Source organism: Branchiostoma floridae, chromosome 2, assembly GCF_000003815.2.
Source record: "Branchiostoma floridae strain S238N-H82 chromosome 2, Bfl_VNyyK, whole genome shotgun sequence".
Classification (NCBI taxonomy): Eukaryota; Metazoa; Chordata; class Leptocardii; order Amphioxiformes; family Branchiostomatidae; genus Branchiostoma; species Branchiostoma floridae.
In genome coordinates, this window is record NC_049980.1 from 23,550,644 (window position 1) to 23,568,590 (window position 17,947).

At 40.9% G+C, this 17,947-nt stretch overlaps 5 protein-coding genes across 6 annotated transcripts in view; 4 read left to right on the plus strand and 1 right to left on the minus strand.

The window, feature by feature from the left end:
• Positions 1 to 143: 143 nt before the first annotated feature.
• LOC118410096 (40S ribosomal protein S17) lies at positions 144 to 3,834 on the plus strand. The gene is made up of 6 exons (XM_035811584.1): positions 144 to 282; positions 549 to 700; positions 1,893 to 1,998; positions 2,852 to 2,917; positions 3,206 to 3,296; positions 3,664 to 3,834. The coding sequence occupies exons 1-5, from the start codon at positions 280 to 282 to the stop codon at positions 3,281 to 3,283; spliced, it is 405 nt and encodes a 134-aa protein (XP_035667477.1). The 5' UTR covers positions 144 to 279; the 3' UTR covers positions 3,284 to 3,296; positions 3,664 to 3,834.
• Positions 3,835 to 5,601: 1,767 nt separating this feature from the next.
• On the plus strand, positions 5,602 to 9,779 carry LOC118410501 (ADP-ribosylation factor-related protein 1-like). The gene is made up of 8 exons (XM_035812241.1): positions 5,602 to 5,734; positions 6,540 to 6,637; positions 7,059 to 7,146; positions 7,473 to 7,555; positions 7,952 to 8,033; positions 8,140 to 8,210; positions 8,342 to 8,442; positions 8,718 to 9,779. The coding sequence occupies exons 2-8, from the start codon at positions 6,545 to 6,547 to the stop codon at positions 8,803 to 8,805; spliced, it is 606 nt and encodes a 201-aa protein (XP_035668134.1). The 5' UTR covers positions 5,602 to 5,734; positions 6,540 to 6,544; the 3' UTR covers positions 8,806 to 9,779.
• On the minus strand, positions 9,428 to 16,594 carry LOC118410497 (F-box/LRR-repeat protein 8-like). Of its 2 annotated transcripts, none has more exons than XM_035812237.1 (5): positions 16,442 to 16,594; positions 12,299 to 12,460; positions 11,997 to 12,096; positions 10,787 to 11,500; positions 9,428 to 10,442 (listed from the first exon to the last, which is right to left on the minus strand). In XM_035812237.1, the coding sequence occupies exons 1-5, from the start codon at positions 16,483 to 16,485 to the stop codon at positions 10,266 to 10,268; spliced, it is 1,197 nt and encodes a 398-aa protein (XP_035668130.1). In that variant the 5' UTR covers positions 16,486 to 16,594; the 3' UTR covers positions 9,428 to 10,265. The 2 variants fall into 2 exon arrangements, with proteins under 2 accessions (XP_035668130.1, XP_035668129.1); XM_035812236.1 differs by lacking the exon at positions 16,442 to 16,594 and adding an exon at positions 12,582 to 13,008.
• On the plus strand, positions 13,033 to 16,426 carry LOC118410498 (failed axon connections homolog). The gene is made up of 5 exons (XM_035812238.1): positions 13,033 to 13,664; positions 14,089 to 14,228; positions 14,352 to 14,518; positions 14,922 to 15,127; positions 15,298 to 16,426. The coding sequence occupies exons 1-5, from the start codon at positions 13,412 to 13,414 to the stop codon at positions 15,501 to 15,503; spliced, it is 972 nt and encodes a 323-aa protein (XP_035668131.1). The 5' UTR covers positions 13,033 to 13,411; the 3' UTR covers positions 15,504 to 16,426.
• Positions 16,595 to 16,639: 45 nt separating the features above from the next.
• Positions 16,640 to 17,947, plus strand: part of LOC118410500 (diphosphoinositol polyphosphate phosphohydrolase 3-beta-like) — a 6,942-nt gene continuing 5,634 nt past the window's right edge. Inside the window, exon 1 of the mRNA XM_035812240.1 lies at positions 16,640 to 16,865. Within this exon, the coding sequence (XP_035668133.1) occupies positions 16,716 to 16,865 (150 nt within the window). The 5' untranslated portion in view covers positions 16,640 to 16,715. The remainder of the gene's footprint in view (positions 16,866 to 17,947) is intronic.

The window sequence follows — 17,947 nt, forward strand, 5'->3', positions numbered from 1 at the left end:
TATATTAAACTTTTTCAATTCACATGCAACTTAACTTGATGACAAGCTAAACATTCGGGACGTTTGATTTCACGTGTGAAAACGGAATTAGTGTACATTTTATGATTAAAGACCGTTGAAGAGCAAATTCTTGATGCATGCATGAGATGACGATTTTTCCAGGTGATTTCAACCATACTTGCCCTTCTACAATGGCCTGCTAGATGGCGCTACCGAGCAGCAAGTCCAACTTGTCTCCCAGCAGGCCCTGCGCCGTCCTTTCCCGATCCAGATTTCAACATGGTGGGTACTTGAATAAATGTTTGTAAAAATCGACTTCATCCGTACCTTTACGGATCAAAATAGCAGACAATTTAGCCCAAAAATTAATTTTGACACCTTCAAGATTAGATGGGATGCATTATTTTTGAAGTTGCTGTTAGAGGAAGGTTGGTTCAGGACCGATAAATTGGATGTTCCGCTCACGCATTTGCTATAAAGATGGCGGACTTGCCGAAAAATTATGTCTGATACTGTGTGATAGTGTGTTATTTTTATGAACCGTGCAGGGTCGCGTTCGTACGAAGACGATCAAAAAGGCGGCTCGGGTGATCATCGAGAAATACTACACCCGGCTTACCCTCGACTTCCACACAAACAAGCGGATATGTGAGGAAATAGCCATCATTCCCAGCAAAAAACTGAGGAACAAGGTTGCAGGGTAGGGTCTTCTAGTCATACACTTTACCATTCTTCTTCTTAATAATGATAATAATAATAATAATAATAATATCGGGTGTATTTTGCAGCCAGTAGGTACCCAAAGTGAGGGTAATGAGGCTGTTTAACGTGGTCGAGGCACCTCCTCGAGCACGGGACCCCCGTTTTACGTCCCTCCCGGAAGACGATTTCGTGGAAAGCTTCGTGAGGCTACAGCAATCCGGACGTCCTTGGTTGGTCTCCCATCCAAGCACTATCCGGACCGCGCGTTGCTTAACTTCCGAGATCGAGGGATCGGGTGTACCAACGCGCCACGCTGCCGTATTTTGAATGTGTTTATTTCTATTGCTTAATTTGCGTATTGTATAGATAATCTCTAGACTTTTCTGGTGTTTATGATTTGCTTCACCCAACCAATGACCAACCGTTACCCATCTATAGTATAGACATATTTTGTCACTGACGTTATGATAAACAAACTTTGACATCTTTTCTACCTTTGGTGACCATCATGTGGATGATTACACATGGAAAAATTCCATTCTACTGGATTTTTATGTGTGATTGTATTGGACACTTTATAACTATATTTTATGGTTACCCCAACTGTTACATATTATTGGTATTGGTATTTTATACGCTAATTTATTTGTTAGTTAAAGGTCTACTACGCAGTTTTTTGCGCTTCAAACTGAAAACAAAAAATCCATTTTCCGGCCATTTCTTTATATAGTTAGTTGAATCAAGCCTACCACGTTACGGAACACTATTCAAGGTATGTCGGGAGTCGATATTTTCGCAGTGCGAGCACGTTTGAAAACCTGTGAATCTGCACACCCGCGCTGGGTTTCAGCCATTTTTTTTCTTCCGAACGAACCTTTGATGATTGATTCTTGTTCGAATTCTCACCGGTGCCTAACTAGGGAGGTCAGAAAGTTACAGCGCGCGTAGGACGAAATGTTTATAGGCTAATTCTCTACGTTGCAAATGTGAAATAATGACACAAAAGTGTCCGAAAGTAGTAGTAAATCTGAGATTTCTTACTTCTAGAATATTTCAAATTTGAGCGCAAAAAACTGCGTAGCAGACCTTTAAAGGCCTGGGTTTTGTTAGCTTCCCAGCATTGTTGCCTTGGTTGCTGTGATATCATTTGCTTAACCCAGACAAACAATGAAATGTTGATATTTCCCCAGGTTTGTGACCCATCTGATGAAGCGTATCCAGCGAGGACCAGTCCGTGGTATCTCCATCAAGCTGCAGGAGGAGGAGAGGGAGAGGAGAGACAACTATGTTCCTGAGGTGTGCCTGATATTTCATATATGGCTCATTCAGTCACTATACTATGGTAAAACCCTAATTGCAACCAACCATACCAGTAATTTGGAGCCTAGTTGTTCAAATGCACTGCTGCACTGCTGACATTGTTACCGCTATAATGCCATTTCTATGGTTCATTCAGGCTGTGAGTTAACTCACTTTACTGTCAAATTTGCTTGTTAATGCTCCAGAAGAATTGATGAGTGGTGTAAAAGGCTGGAAAATCTTTTGTGATTCATTCTAAGAACATCAGAAAAAGTAGATCAAACTTGTAGCCATAGGACATGATGGCCTTTGTTCTTTCTCAAAAATCGCATCTGGGTGGCTGGTTCGGTGCCTCCTAGTTCGGGATGAGAAAGTAGAAAAACTGCAGGTAGGAAACCACGTCCCAGGTAACATGGTCCTGGGAGGTGGAGGAAACCATGCTACATGCAAAACTGTTGGGCTGAAGGGAAACACTTACCAGGTTACAAGACTAAATTGTAAAACATTTTGCAAACCTAACTCATGGTGAGTTATTGTCTGAGTATTTGTCAACCTCTCTTGTATTATCTTAATACCATAAGAAATATTAGCACTAGGCTAGCAATGTGTTCCTATTGTGTCAATGTTACCCGTGGACACACACTTGGTATTCATTGCATAATTTTGGTCTAATAGCCAACGGGCAAGAATTTCCAATAAACTTTCAGCTGTATCACATGATATGTATGTCTACTAACAGTTAAGGCGGCCAGGGAAAAGCTATCCTGATGAAGCAATAATTTGTGATGTTGGAGAGGCACCTAAGGTTGAGGTACATATAATGATTATGGTGTATATTTGTCCTCTGCAGGTGTCTGCAATTGACCAGGACATCATTGAAGTGGACCCTGACACCAAGGAGATGTTGAAGTCTCTGGTGAGTGTTATTTTGAAGTCACTGGCCAGTAGAAAATGGTTAATAGTATCATAGACTTGAATTGTGAAGTGTTATGTTGTAATTAAACCTGTAAGAACATAGGGACAGTGAATAGTCCCAACCTTTTTTACAACATTAAACCTGTCAGCTGCAGTTTCTTGTTGATACAGAATAATTGTGCCACGTTACAAAGGTGTGGCGGGCTATATACTGGCTGTTATTTCCAATGATGTGTGTACATGTATCCTTGTGCTGTCCTGATGATGTACATGTACTGTTTTCCTGCAGGACTTTGGTAACATCTCAGGTCTGCAGGTGACACAGCCTGTTGGTGTCCCTGGATTCAGAGCACCCAAGAACCCCTAGAATCAGACTTCATGTAAGAACTTTTCACAAATACAGGTCTTCTGATTGTTGGAATTGAGCATTTTTTTAAATAGATAGTATGAAAATTTCAATCCATAAAGGAAAGCAGTTAACAATGTTGAAACCTTTTGTGTTTGCATGCAGAATATAACTGTTCATGTTAAACTCCAAAGCTTATTTCAAAGCTGATAAAGTGATAATAATGAACATGTCATTTGAACAAGGCAACTTAAAATGTTGTTCCCCAAACAGTAGTTTCCAAGGACAACCTTTCTTGTTCCCTGACTGGCCACTATATTAATTCAAATTGAATCCCTTTCCTGCTTCCAATCAATCACTATGTTATACTCAACCTTGTTTTTGTGTCTTTTATTTGGCAGGAATTTGACTCCATCCCTGATGTACGGGTTTTGCAGCCTGTCGGAGTTCCTAGATTATTATATGCAGCTGATGTCTGAATATGACATGACTACTACAACAAGTCAGACACACACTATGTATGTTTCTCTGAAGAATAACAGCTGAATTAAAGAGAAACACATATAACAGTATGTTGTGTTTGTCATCCTTGTCTTCATTAGTCTTTAAGTGTGAGTGCAATCATGATTGTGTAAGGGCTAGGAGCTTTCATAAAAGCCTAAATACAAATGTAAATAGCCATTACATCACGTACAAGGTGATTTTAGAATAATGGATCTGGTTCTAATTATTGCAGTCTAATGTGCACAAAATACATGTACACACACATTCAGAGTGACTGTTAAGCCTTTGGTCTCTGTAAGGGGAAGGCAATCTGAAAGCCTTATGAAGCGGCTCTCCCCAGTTTTTTTCTTCTTTTTAGGTGTAGGCTGACTAAAATCGTGCATTGTCGCCGCCCTAGCTAGCTAGGAGAGGAGGAGGGGGTCATTAACCCAACCAGCGAGAGATTGTGTAAACACAGGCTAGGTTTTTTTGTTGGGCTTTCTAGTTTGTCAGGTTTCCTTGTCAGTTTGGCTGGCCAACTAAAAGAAAAACAAATCTTAAGCTATATGGCAACCAAGTACATATATGCATAATATACAGTACGAATTGTATTTATTTCTCTCAACAGACGTTAAACAGGAGAGTGAGTGTGTGTGTGTGTGAGTGAGGTGAGAACAATGTTGAAACTACCATACAACAAGGAATCATACTGACTATGGCAACCCAGATATACATGACGTTTTTGAAAAGAACTCTTGGTAAGATGGGTAATTCTGAAAAACAGGTGAAACCAAAGACAGTATCTAAAAACATAAGGTCTCATTGATGTATTACTCCGCGAGTGGGTACCCTAAAAGAGATCCGAGCCAAAAATGAACGGCTGCACGGACGCATGTTTTTAGTGGTGAGAAATTCCCTTTTAGCCAGCGGAACTGATCTCAAAAGTTAGATTGGTGAAAGCTTATTTGTAACTGAAGAAATTAGCAGGTAAAGTTTTGCAGCCGCGCGCTAGGTCGGAGGTACACAGTCGTGGGTTCTGAGTGGTGCGGTTGTATACTCGCAGCGAAAAAGTGCCTTTTGTGGGGATTGACTAATCGTAGTTTGTAATTGCTATAAAAAAAGTTCCTACGTATAGTCTACGTTGGCAATTTTTTCCCACGATATAGGGTAAATGTGCTCGACATAGAATGAAAAATCTGCTGAAATTTCACGTAGCTTCATTATAAACGCGCCCATTTAAACCACGAATTATAACATAGAAGTCTATGAGAAGAAGAAACTCATCAATGAGACCTTAAAGAAACAGCCTGAGCCTAACCTGAAGAATATGAAAGCAATTAATTAGGAGTGAGCTATGTCGAAGCTGCATTTCACTATATAGCCAAAGGAAAAGGCTTCATGCTCCAGTTTACCAGAGGGTGACTGCTCTACTTCAAAGCAAATGCTGGATAGAAAGGTCAATTTGCTGTGAGGTAACTACTTGAATTATTATCCTTGTGTTGACAAAATTTAAAAGAGCACTAAAGTCTATACCATATCCTTTGGCAAAAGTAATAAGTTTAAATATGTCCATGCACATGCACTTGCCTCAATACTATATTTTTTTGCCTACCTCTTACACATTAAGTGGGCCAGCAGAGAAACTCTGCAAAGCAGACCATAGACCTAATCTCAAACTTTAAGCAGATCCCAGGTAGCTTGGAGAGGGACCATGCTTCGGCAGGGTTGTAATTACACGTTGAACCAATACTTGCAAAAACAAATACGACAGTAAAAAAAATACTCACAATATGCAGGGAAAATTAAGAAAACGACCATTTGAGGTCAATAAATACTAACATCCAAGTCAAAATGCAAGTCCCGCTCGAATCGTCGGTCACAAATATACCACTATTTACGAGTTGACCTTTAACCCCAGTGATAGTGGTGGACGTGGATGAAATGTTTTGATCCGGTTACAATTTTCGCTTTAAAGGTCCTTTCACGAAGGTGAGATTTGTTTTTCTCATGTGTAAAGTGTTTGTTAATTCTGTAGGTTAAGCCTATTATTTAAAAAGAGAAGCCATATGTTACGTGTCGCGCTAAATTCGGTAATTTCTGTAAAATTTGTTGGGGAGGGGGGTGAACACTCCGACAAGTCGCGTCGCGACAGAAACATAAATTATTCTAACGTTACGTAAATCGGAAACATGATGATATACACACACGTCACCGTAAACTTTTGTATGTCCAACTTTTGTGACATAATGTTAGCGTGCACAACACCGGGCAAGGTGTTCACACGCAGATGTCTCGTTTCTCGATCTCAAAAATGATAAAAACGAGTAACAAAAAGAGAGAAGAAAATATTAGATGTAGCGATTAACGATATTATTGTGATGTATCATATGGAGACACATGATACTGTAGATCATTTTTCATTAGTCTAGCTGAAACTACTGTATAAGCTTAGTTGTTTTTATTCCTTTTCACCCATTAGAGCACTTGTGGTCATTTGTGCATTTAGCTTTAACGGCATGAACATGCAATAAAGATTATTATTATTATTATAATAACAACATGCAAGCATGATTTATTATCGTTTACAATAGTATAGTGTAACATGTTAGACAATCTATAGCTTATTGATTGCTTTTAAACTTGTTGTGTCTAACATGTAATGTTGTACTATTGTAAATGATAACAAATCATGCTTGTATGTTTTGTAGTATCAAATAGGAAATCTAGGCCACTGAGGGGTATTTATTTTTGACTCAACATAACCATTTAACCCGGCAAACCATTTGTTATCCAGGCACCATGTTCACATTGCTGCACGGTCTGTGGAAGTACCTGTTCCAGAGGGATGAATACTGTATACTCATCTTGGGTCTTGATAATGCTGGCAAGACGGTATGTTCACTAAACAATAATTACAGTAATAATCATTATAATGTCTGTCTTCCATGCCAGAACATTTTGATAAAGAAAACTACACAAAACAGCCTTATTACAAGATGGCACAATAAGTCTAGATATCCATTATGAATGATTGACATCATAATGTGTGTTACTGTTAGTACTTATAGTTTGGATCCCCCACTGACCATGTTGGTGGTTAATTGAAATACAGCAACAGCATATTATTTACATGTTTAAACAAACATACACTGTTAAGTCTGTTATGCAACATCAAAAACAATGTCTTGACATAGTTGTAAGGGAAGTCAGGTTGTGTGTTAAGAATTTTGACATGTCCATTGTTCATGCTGCAAAATCATATGATTCTCAGCAGAATTGCTCTTGATCATGTATGTAATTTTCCTGTCTCCAGACATTTCTAGAGCAAACCAAGATCCAGTTCACAAGAAACTACAAAGGCATGAACCTAAACAAGATCACAAGCACAGTGGGACTCAATGGTTTGTATGATCAGGTTATAAAAGAGCTCATAAAATTGCGTGTTTGTCTGCAGTAATTGTATCAGTAGCACAAATATGGCTACACTAGTATGCTGTAGCTTGCTAATGCTATTGCAGATTTTGTGTAATGCTGCATAATGTAGTGTTTAAATGAAGTAAAGTAGAGAAATTCAAGATACTAAGCCATCTTTTGACATACCATAGTTATTACTATTAGTACACTTGTATGTTTAGAACCTTAAAGGAAGTGTCCAACACCCAGTTGTATGAAAGATAAGATACATCTAATGTACATTTTAACAATCTCTGTGCCATTTTTACCACAGTTGGGAAGATTGACGTGGGTTCAGTCCGGCTGATGTTCTGGGATCTGGGTGGACAGGAGGAGCTGCAGTCCCTCTGGGATAAGGTGGGACTTTTCAAACATCTTAGGACATGCATCATCTCACAAGGAGCATCAGAAGTAAAAGATATCATTAAAACCACAACCCTTCCAGTCATTGTTTTCATGCTTGGTTTTATTTTGTTGTGTTGACTGACATTTAGGCAAGGCTGCCCAACAAGCCAAAGTCTATCAACTAAATACTTTTTTACCATTACACAACTCTAATATAAAGTAGATAGATTTGGTACTTGCAATTTCTGGTATGTGGATTCACACAGACACAACAAAGCTCCTGGATTAAATTTCCTTGTGCTTGAAACATTTTAACATACCTTGCTTGTGTGCATAACAATATTAAAACCTTTGTTGGCTTGTTGCTTTTTATGATTTTGTGTAAACCTGCCTTTTCCTTTCCTGCAGTACTATGCAGAGTCACATGGTGTCATTTACATGATAGACTCTGATGACAGGGAAAGGTTACCAGAATCCAAATTGGCTTTTGGTAGGTTGTCTCTTTTTTTTTCAATGAAAATTTCTAACTTGGGCACTTTCAAAAGCTATCTGGTTTTATGTACACCTGGCTTTAGAGGTATTTTCTTGTTCTTCAGACAAGATGCTCGGTAGTGAATCATTGGAAGGTGTACCTCTTCTCGTAGTGGGCAACAAACAAGATATTGAGGTAAGGAAAGGGATATCATTTTGTTGGAATTTACGTGTGTTGAATCAGCTTTTCTCCTTGACAGCATATTCTGCCCTTAACCTCTTTTTGGAAAAAGAATTTCATAGTTGTGCTGTGTTTCCTCATTTCAGAACTGCATGACAGTTGCAGATATAAAAGATGTTTTCAATGAGAGCGCACCTCGAATAGGCAAGCGGGACTGTCTGGTACAGCCAGTGTCAGCTCTGCAAGGGTGAGTTGGGACTCCAAAAGCACATGCTGTTATGCTAGCTCTATAAGGGATGGTGCAATTATAATGTTGCAATTGAAGATGAGTGTATCAATTTATGTAATAGTGATAGCTACCAGTAAATTCACCATACATTGTTGTGTATGCCTTTACTTTATCTGAGAACTGGCTGAAGATAAAGGTAACAAATGATGATTTATATCTACAAGATAATGTCATTATTGGTGTCAAAAATCTGTGTGGCACGTCTTGAATGCAGACTGTTGTTTCATCCACAGGACTGGGATTAATGAGAGCATTGAGTGGATCGTACAGTGTGTTAAGAGGAATATTCACAGGCCTCCCAAACGGAGTGACATCACCTGACACTTCTGCTGCCCTACACACTTGTACAAAATGAGTCCTGATGAGGCCAGCACTATTTACTGCTCCCTTGACTTGATGCAGTCCTCCAGGCACTCAGTATGTGACATTATAAACATGTCAACTTCTCTATTACACTGATGACATCAGGATGACATGTATATATGTTGTTGGGCAGTGTCAGCTGTATGAACTGCAATCCGACAAAGTATTGATTTGGGGATTCTTATAATTTTGAGATTTGATTACCAAGTCGTTGTTATTTCCTCTAAAAACACTACAGGGCTATTGAAATCATTTTTATGAAAATCATATTATTGGAAGATACAAGCTTCTCTTCATCAAGAAAGAAGTTTAAAGAATATATAAGAGTCATTATGTGCCAAGGTCTCAAGCTCTCATATATTTTGTTCTGCTATATTAATGTAGCATAAATTCATATTCTACCATGCTATCCACCTTGGAGTTAAAATAGACATGCATGTACATGTGTACCTTTGTACTAAGGTCCGTCAAACTTATTGTGTTGTAGTATATTGTATTGGTTTGTTCATGGGAGGAAGCCCAGCATTTGAAAAAAAAAAGTGAAATGTTTATACACATATTACAAGTTGCATATGGAATAGTGACGCCTTTATTGCTATCTAGTCTTACCAGATATGGGAGGAGAAGCTTCCACAATGAAGAGAAAATACAAATCAATATATGAAGCATACTGAAGCACAAATAGAAACATGACTCAGTGTGAAAGAGAAATATAGTAATACAATTGATTTCCATTTTGCCATACATTCTGTACATATACAGCACATAGGTCCGTAGTTAATTGTGCAGTGCCAGCCTCTACTTTGTATTGAATGTTTCCAGTTCCATAACAAAGATAAGTCTGAAGAGGAAAAGAAAAGTCTACATATATATGATGTGTTTCCTCTTTGGTTGCACACTGTTTAACTGTAAATAAAGAAATTCTGTTGTCATTATTTATCTTTCATTTCACCAAGGAGGTTGAACCTCAACCTCTTTGATTTCACATAGTTACACATTTTAATGGTCTATATTGCATTTTACTGTTCTGTTATTTAACAAGTGGTGTGCATATCAAATTCCATAAAAGTCAGGTGAACAGTCATGTGAATTTGTACTGGTAAACACAAGCTAACTTTTGCTGCTCCCTAAAATAGAGATTCTGGATGTGTAAACTCCTGCCTTTAGTTTCACACATGATTGTAAAATCTATTGTTGGCACTTAAAGAAGTGGCACCCTATCACTTGCCTTAACCTGACCTTCCTGTGGGGCAAGTTTTCAAATTCTTCTAAATAGTAAATGTAATCTCTATTGAACACAGTGCAACAACCAGTGGCGGCAACTTTCAAAAACAGAAGCCCCAAAGTAACTACTAGTTTTTACATTACTTCTTAACTGCAGCCCACAATCTAAAATCTAGCATAAAAAGACCAGAGTTCTAATATCTATATCCTTTGTCATAGACTTTGGGAGGAGCTCTCCGTAGTACAGCAGTTGTCATGGTGTTACTCAGAAAGTTTTTTGTTTTCTGGAAAAACTCCTGGTCTCCAAGCGGCTGCCATGGATACCCCAGTATTTTGGACAGTTCTTCCTGCTGTAGTGGTTCCCTGTCCACCTGAAGATAGGGCAAAGTTCAGGTTATAGAGATCTAGCATGGCATACAACTAGAATATAATTACAATTTATGACAGTCAATTCTTCTAGGGTACTGCTATGAATATGGTTGACCATCAATTGGTCTAGCTCCTCCCTTCAGTGAATGTGCAGTAAACAAACATCGTCAGAATGTTTTTTTTTCCTCTGGATTTACCACAGTGGTATATGGCTGTTGCACTAATGCCCTTGAGCAACATGTTTTTACAACACATTTTCCCTTGAGCAGAATCAAAACGTTTTGTCTATCATGGGAATATCTTTGAACGGTCTGATTTAAACCAGTTTTCAGCATATAGTACCAACCTGATCCATGCTCTCCCCATTTGATGTAACCTTGCTCTGTTTCACGTATAGCAGCTCCAGTTTGTCCCACTGTCTACAGGCTTGAACGAGTGCCTCCAAGGTAACAGTTCCATCCACTATGACAACACGCATGTTGGAGCACCTGCGGGCCAGCTGGGCTAGCTGCAGGTCCCAATAGAAGGAGTTGTCTGCCTTAATGACAAAGTTCTGCAACGTCTCAGAATATGTCAGAATGAGTTTGGACACCAAACGGTTCAACTGGACAGAATTTGGGTTATTGTGGTCAGCAACTGCATATGAGATGGCAGGAATTCCTTTGGGACAGGACAGGGGTGCCTCTTCTGTCAGAACCAGGTGAACCCTGAGGTCTGGCAGTTCATATTGTAAATCCTGCCAGATACTCCCAGGCAGTGTTGTTCCACTCCCGCACAGCGGCTTGGCATGTGACCTGACTATTGTCAAATCCTGCAACGTTCTGTGCTCTTTCATGGCAAGGAGAATGTCTTCTGTCAGGTTCTGGTAGCTGATGCCCAGAGATCTGATGTGTTTCAACTTGAGAATAGTGCTGAGAGGACGAGGGTAACGGGTGAACTCTGTCACATCTAACACAGACAGAGTTTGAGCTGAATTGGTGCCGATAGATTTCAGAGGGTTATAGCTGTCAGTTCCTGTTGTCTGAAGGAAAGGCAGGCGAACTTCCCTCAGATCATGCAGCTGAAATAGATTTGATGAAGAAGATTAATACACCAACAATTTACACCAACAACATGAGATTTTATCCGGTTTCCACATGTTAAGTTGTTTACCTTTGCCAAGAAAAGTTATGTTTTCCTGTCTGTGTGTTTGTTTGTATGTTTCTGAACAGTGTAACTTCAGAAGTCGTGGACAGATCTTAATTATATTTGGTGTGTTGATTAGATTTTGAGCCCACTGGCAGTTTTCTATGGTACTGCAGCAGAACTTCAAGTTCTTCTCAATAATTTCTGAGTCAGTAGCAGATAGCTCTTGGAGCAGAGAGTAGGTGATGTGGGTTTGGGCTGTGAATAGCAAGAGAAGCAGTAAATATTTATTAGGATTCTTCAAAATGACATGAAAGTTGACCATGTACAGATTGATATTCTTAATGACCCATATCATACTTTACTTAGACATCAATTGATCATACATCATACATCCTTACACATAAAGAACAGTCATATCAAGTCCTCACCTTGTTGAATGTAACCATAAACTCTGCCATGATACCCAGGTATATTGGCTCGTGGGTCCGGTAGGTCGGCTCAAGAATGAACACCTCCACTTTCTCACACCTGCAAGAGTGCAGAGATCATGGCTGTAGCGTTAGATATCTGGCATTTTATGACAGAAAATTTGGAAGGCATAAACAAACATCACTCCAACACACGCAGCTCAGAGAAACTGGAAAAGTTAGGTGTTCTTATGCCTATATTATAAGACAATGAAACAATTAGTCTGTAAAAAAAAACGCCCTGAATAACATGAAGAACTCACCTCTGTGCTATTTCCCTAAGGATATCTCTTACACCAAAGAAGAAGGTTGAATTGTACACCTTGACCCTCCTGAAGTGGGCACCGAAGCGTCTGATGCTCGCTACTGTCAGATCATCAGACCTGTCACTGTTCAGTTCTACATCTTCCCAAATCTTGGGGTGACTGGAAAAAACGTTATCGTTTATATTATTTAAATACATGCCACTGATGTCAGAAGCTATATCAGTGAGGTCTCATATAAAAATATAACGTTAACCTCCTCCTTGGTTCAAGGAATACCTACCCGAAGAATCTGCTCCAGTGTTTGCAGACGAGAGAGGCGTTCCACCTGTCCTGGGGCGTGGCCAGGCAAGAGAACACCTCCAGTAGGGCAATGTCTGGTAGCCCTGTCCACAAGGACGACACGTCGCTCATGTCTGGACCACAGTAGTGTGCAGTGCTGCTGTAACCGAAGTCTTACTGTTGTTGTTGTTGTCCTACTACTGCATTCCCGAGAATTGGTCTCTTACGTTAACCGTTCGATGCTAGGCACTACTGGGTTCAAGTTCCTACTGATAAACTCTCGTGTTTTTGTCCCATGTTGTCTGGAGCCCGTGTGATGTTGGAAGTCTTTCTTGATGAAGCTGAAGCGTTCCCCCTCGGTCGTCCTGGCACGTCTAGAGTGACCTTTGACATCACCAGCTGTGGCACATCCATTCACAATGTCTCTCGCTAGGTGGCATTCTTACAGCACATGTGTCTGCATACCAGTCCGTGAGTAACGAGGAAAGTTGTAACTTATAATCCAAACAAGCTAATGTAAGTTATAGTCTCGCACCGAAGACATGGAAGACCATGGAAGAAATCAAATCGTTTGATTACTCAGTACAGTAACGTTATAATAGTACTCAAGATCCATAGAAGTGGAACACCCACCCCGTCCCCATCTGCCCCCAAAGCGACTTGGGATAGATCACGTAGTTCGGATAGTTATCAAACCCGGAAGTACTTAGCCCAAGTGACAGACACTATGATATTTGGCAAAGTGATGTCGACGACAGCTGTTTAATTGTCCATTCCTCCTTCAGACATCGTCTAGCTTCAACCAAGGACGTTAACGTTATATTATCAATAATGGCTTCGCTCCTTCAAAGCGTTCTCGAAGTAGTGATCACATTGGCGAAGAATTTACAAAATGGCACCCTGGAGCTCGTCGAACTAGCTCGCAATGGCGTAGCCCTGAACGACGTCGGGCATGTTGTCCAGAAGAATGCACTGGTGCTTGTTCTCTGGTGCCTGTTCGTCTTTGTGATCGCCAGAATGTGCTGTGGAGGCCGGGGATATGGATCGAGGGTGAAGGTGAAGACAAGGGAAAACTTCGAGCCTGGTGAGTCTTTGACCGCGATATAGTATTTGAAGAGAAGAACTTCATGTTAAATGTTCATACACAGGAAAGTATATGCCTGTGCCCAGACAGATATACATAATTTATCAGAAAGACGTAGGCCGAATACGCCAACCCCTTCATGTAGAAATGCAGCGCAGGAGACCTACCTTTTTGTTGACCTACCTAGTTATTGCGAGTTTATCCACGCACCGAATCTACCATATTTAGCCCTAACGTGGCTTGTCATTACCCCCTTCTCCTTCTTCTCGTCGTCCACCGTCTTTTTTTATTGATCTTTACACTTCGGGGTTGCCGTTACTACTTCCTCTCCATCTTGTCTTTCATGTTTAGAAGCCACAGAATGCAGCCGGGTAAAAGTTATCACGCAAAGCACGTCACGTTTCACTCCTCTATCCGTTACCAGGTAAAGTGTACCTCCACCAGCACATCCCAGCCAGCAGCCTGCCCAGCCTGTCACCCTTCTGCCTGAAGCTGGAGATGTACCTGCGCTTGGCAGGCATTCCGTACGAGAACGTCTACAAAAGGATGGATCCTGGCCCCAATGTAAGGAATAGTTAAAGTAGGCTGAGAGCCCAAACGAAACTGCTTTGGAATGATTTTGTGAATAAGCTGTACCCTGTCCGTAATTGTAAGATTTTATGTAACATTTGTATTTTCTTTGTCTAGGGGAAGATTCCGTGGATAGAGTACAATGGGCGAGCTATGGCAGACTCTGGGCTCATCATCCAGTTCCTCAAAGAGGAGCTACAGCTCGACCTGAACCGATCCCTCAGTACCACGGACAGAGCCATCAGCCGGGCTTTCGTGAAGATGCTGGAGGAAAACACCTACTGGTGCTTTATTTAGTGTTTTCGTCTAGTCAAATGGACGTGTGGCTTTCCGACAGCGTTTCTATCACCCCTTTCACATGCCCAGCATGACCTCAGCATATAGTTCTTCTGAGATCTTCACTCTATTTTGCTGGTCCTTTGCTAGTAGATAGAACGTTTCGTGCTTGACACCACACATAGGTCAAGGGAAACATATTCTTTAATAGGAAATGGCAAAAGCACAAAAAAGCGGACACGCATATGCATCACTTTGGTAAATCATACTGCCTAGGTCGATAGAAATTATACTGCGACTACATGTTTAACATATGCACCTTATCTTTGAATTTCTATGTCTTGGGGACAGCTAAAGTATAGCGCCGTATACAAACACCATGAGAACTTCACTCCTGCCTTTCACTTTCAGGGGCTTGGTGCACTTCCGCTGGATTGAGCATTTCCACGTTCTTGGGTCCCTGTTCGAGGTTGGCTGGTTTGTGCACAACGTTCTACTTCGGCGATCTGCGCGAAGACTGAGCAAGATGTTGTGGGCACAAGGCATGGGTCGACATTCCCAGGAAGATATCAATGACATCACCGAGAAGGACATCATGGCGGTCTCGGAGTTTCTAGGTTAGGACTTGGATTGATCCAACTACCAGTGAGATTATATTCTATGTCGCACGGTCGGGGGACTCAGTGTAATCTTGTAGAGTACGAGTATTGCTACAAGCAAATTTGATATATTTTTCTAATGCTGTTTGCTATAATAATCAACTGTGCGTATACAATATATCCTTCAGGAGAGAAACCATTCTTCATGGGGGAGGAGCCCACCGAGGCTGACGCCACTGTGTACGGGTTCATGGCGGAGATCCTGTGGGCCGCACCCAAGTCGTCTGACCTGCACGCCCTGGTCACTGAGAAGTGTCCGAACATCAGGGAGTACTGTGTGCGGATGACCCGCCGATACTGGCAGGACTGGAAGGGTCTGACGGACAAGTGCTGAATCGTAATCGTTGGTCGGTGGCGAAAAGGAGCTGAAACATATAACGTTAACGTACCCAGAAAAGGAGTGCATGTTGCCCAATAATACCAGAACGGATAATACAGGTGTATTTTAGGCTAAATAGCTTGGGGGATTCTGGATTTACCGGTTTATTTGAAGTTTTTCTCAAGTCACTCCAAATGAGTACCAGAACTCAACTGACTTTGTTAAAACTTCTTCATTCAAAGAGGAGAACGGGATCGGCCGTTCGATATTAAGTTTATTTTATCAGCCACGTTGACATATTTAGATGATGATTAGGATAATAACTTTACTAGTACTCATCATCTGTACTATTTCATATTTCCGATGCCTCTCTAATTGTTTAGATACAGTTGCCAATAGTAGCTGGTCAGGTGAAAGTAGTTAGCAAATGGATCGGGGGCCAAAATTGAAATGCTCAGACGCTGCTTCTTGTAGCTCCCTTGTAGATATTGAAGTGTAGCCGTATTTCTGTAACTATCCGTAATCTTTTGTAACTGCCCTATACCATTCCATAAGCTTGTGTTATATATAATATAGTGCAATGTGTAGATCTGGTTACGGTATAGCAAACCTCCTTGGGTATAGCAATGGCAGCTTTGTATACAAGATAGTCAGTGATGATACAAGATAGTAACGGTAATACGGCCGAGAACGACATATACACGCATGTACGAGAGAAATCGACCCGGCTTGGTGTGCTTGTATATGCAGTGTAGCCTAGCTGCCGGGTTTATGAAATAAAACATCCTACCACTAGAACCGAAAAGTTACATTGGTTCATATACCCGAAATTTATGCAGTTTGCATGTCCATGTTTTTACGTCAAGTTCAGGAATATTAGCTTCTTATGTATCTATTATGTATGTTAGCTAATGGGCGGAATAAAATATCCAAGTTTTTCTTTCTTTGCTCACCTCCCTCGTAAGGTATTGGGCTGTATGGAGCTTTGCGTCGACATTTGGCCCGTTTCCAGTGCGCCAATGTTGATCAAGCGGGGCTCGCCAGCATATCATTTACTTCCCGCGTGCATCAGCTGTGCTGGTGTATGTGACGTCACCATCACGCCCTGATCACGCCTCCAGCACCCGGCATATCTCTGATTGGTCAAAAGGAAAACTCGCTGTCCAATCAGCGCCAGGCGGAACCATCGTGTTTTCAAAATGGCTGCTCACGTCGTCGGGTGGGTGAATGTTTCTACGTAATTTTGAGCATATTCTGGATCAAGCAAGCCAATTCAGGACCACAATGAAGCCCAAGGAAAACCAAGTCCGAACATACGACGCAGATGGCTTCAGAAAACGCGCAGCTTGCCTCTGCTTGAACACAAATCGCGACAAGGTACGTACAGCGCAGTTCCCGCCAGAAAATCGCGTACTGATAGATTGCGATATAAATTCCTGGATTTAAATAGCCCACACGATTCTTTAATGGAATGCTTTATGTTTGTTACGCTTGGGGAACATTTAAGCCGATTTCTAAGTCATCTACCTTTCTGTGTAATGGTTAACGTGGTATCTTTGTCATGTTGATGAGTGATCGGGGTCAAAAGACATAGCAACCACGCGGTCAAACCGCTATACCGCTGTGTTGTAGATAGATTCATCATTGTATTGTTTCCTGTGTTATTCCGATAATTGTACCGTTTAGCAGGGACAGCCCTAATCAGGTACGAGTCACTCTCTCTCCTACAGTCTTGGTAAAAGCGATTTGAGGTCAAAATCCAGTGCAAGAGGAACAAAGCATCCCTGTAAAAAACAATAATAAACCAGCTCGAAAATACCAAACAAATAAATTATGGCAAGATACCGTATCTCTGTCATCGTGGCCAGATGAATTAAGTCACCTGTTTAAACGGATTTGCTTGTTTTTATTTACTGGTCAGATTAGATAAAAGGAAACAATCACCTACTTGAAAGACCTACTTCTCTGCGGAACTGGGAGCTTGAGAAATGTTATGATTTTGCCTCTCTACATCTGCTTGGAGATTGACCTACCAGGTCTTTACCCCATCATGTTTGCTTTCTTGTAAGACATCATCCCAACGTTGCCTATATCTTTTCCTTCATTTTTTGCTTATCTATCTGCATATTTTTATAAAAGACCTTGCATCAGCTATTTAATTGTAATGAGCATGGGTGATGAAGGGCAGTCAAGCCCAAAGAATCAATAATCTGTAGACACACCCATAGGCTAGCACAGGGCCAAATCAAATTAGGCTGTACAGAGATCTCTCCTTCGGGCTCCAATGCTGGCTGAGAAAATGGTAGAAATTAGCCAAATAGGGAGGAGTTGCCTAAAATTGTTTTCCTTGCAGGCCAACACTGACAGATTTTTAACCTCCTTGCTATCTGTAAATTGTCTACTTTGTCATCCTACAAATCGGCCAGGTGGAGTCTAGATCTGTTGATACTCGTTTGCTC

Excerpts from the sequence above, each read along its gene's own strand:
- LOC118410096 (XM_035811584.1), top strand. Across the intron at positions 701-1,892 it reads CTGAGGAACAAGGTTGCAGG|GTTTGTGACCCATCTGATGA; the intron begins GTAGGGTCTTCT and ends ATATTTCCCCAG. Across the intron at positions 1,999-2,851 it reads GAGACAACTATGTTCCTGAG|GTGTCTGCAATTGACCAGGA; the intron begins GTGTGCCTGATA and ends TGTCCTCTGCAG.
- LOC118410501 (XM_035812241.1), top strand. The coding sequence starts at position 6,545 with ATGTTCACATTGCTGCACGGTCTGTGGAAGTACCTGTTCCAGAGGGAT. Across the intron at positions 6,638-7,058 it reads TTGATAATGCTGGCAAGACG|ACATTTCTAGAGCAAACCAA; the intron begins GTATGTTCACTA and ends TCCTGTCTCCAG. Across the intron at positions 7,556-7,951 it reads TGCAGTCCCTCTGGGATAAG|TACTATGCAGAGTCACATGG; the intron begins GTGGGACTTTTC and ends CCTTTCCTGCAG.
- LOC118410497 (XM_035812236.1), bottom strand. The coding sequence starts at position 12,712 with ATGAGCGACGTGTCGTCCTTGTGGACAGGGCTACCAGACATTGCCCTA. Across the intron at positions 12,097-12,298 it reads CTTAGGGAAATAGCACAGAG|GTGTGAGAAAGTGGAGGTGT; the intron begins GTGAGTTCTTCA and ends GCACTCTTGCAG. Across the intron at positions 10,443-10,786 it reads ATGGGGAGAGCATGGATCAG|GTGGACAGGGAACCACTACA; the intron begins GTTGGTACTATA and ends CCCTATCTTCAG.
- LOC118410498 (XM_035812238.1), top strand. The coding sequence starts at position 13,412 with ATGGCTTCGCTCCTTCAAAGCGTTCTCGAAGTAGTGATCACATTGGCG. Across the intron at positions 13,665-14,088 it reads AAGGGAAAACTTCGAGCCTG|GTAAAGTGTACCTCCACCAG; the intron begins GTGAGTCTTTGA and ends ATCCGTTACCAG. Across the intron at positions 15,128-15,297 it reads GGCGGTCTCGGAGTTTCTAG|GAGAGAAACCATTCTTCATG; the intron begins GTTAGGACTTGG and ends TATATCCTTCAG.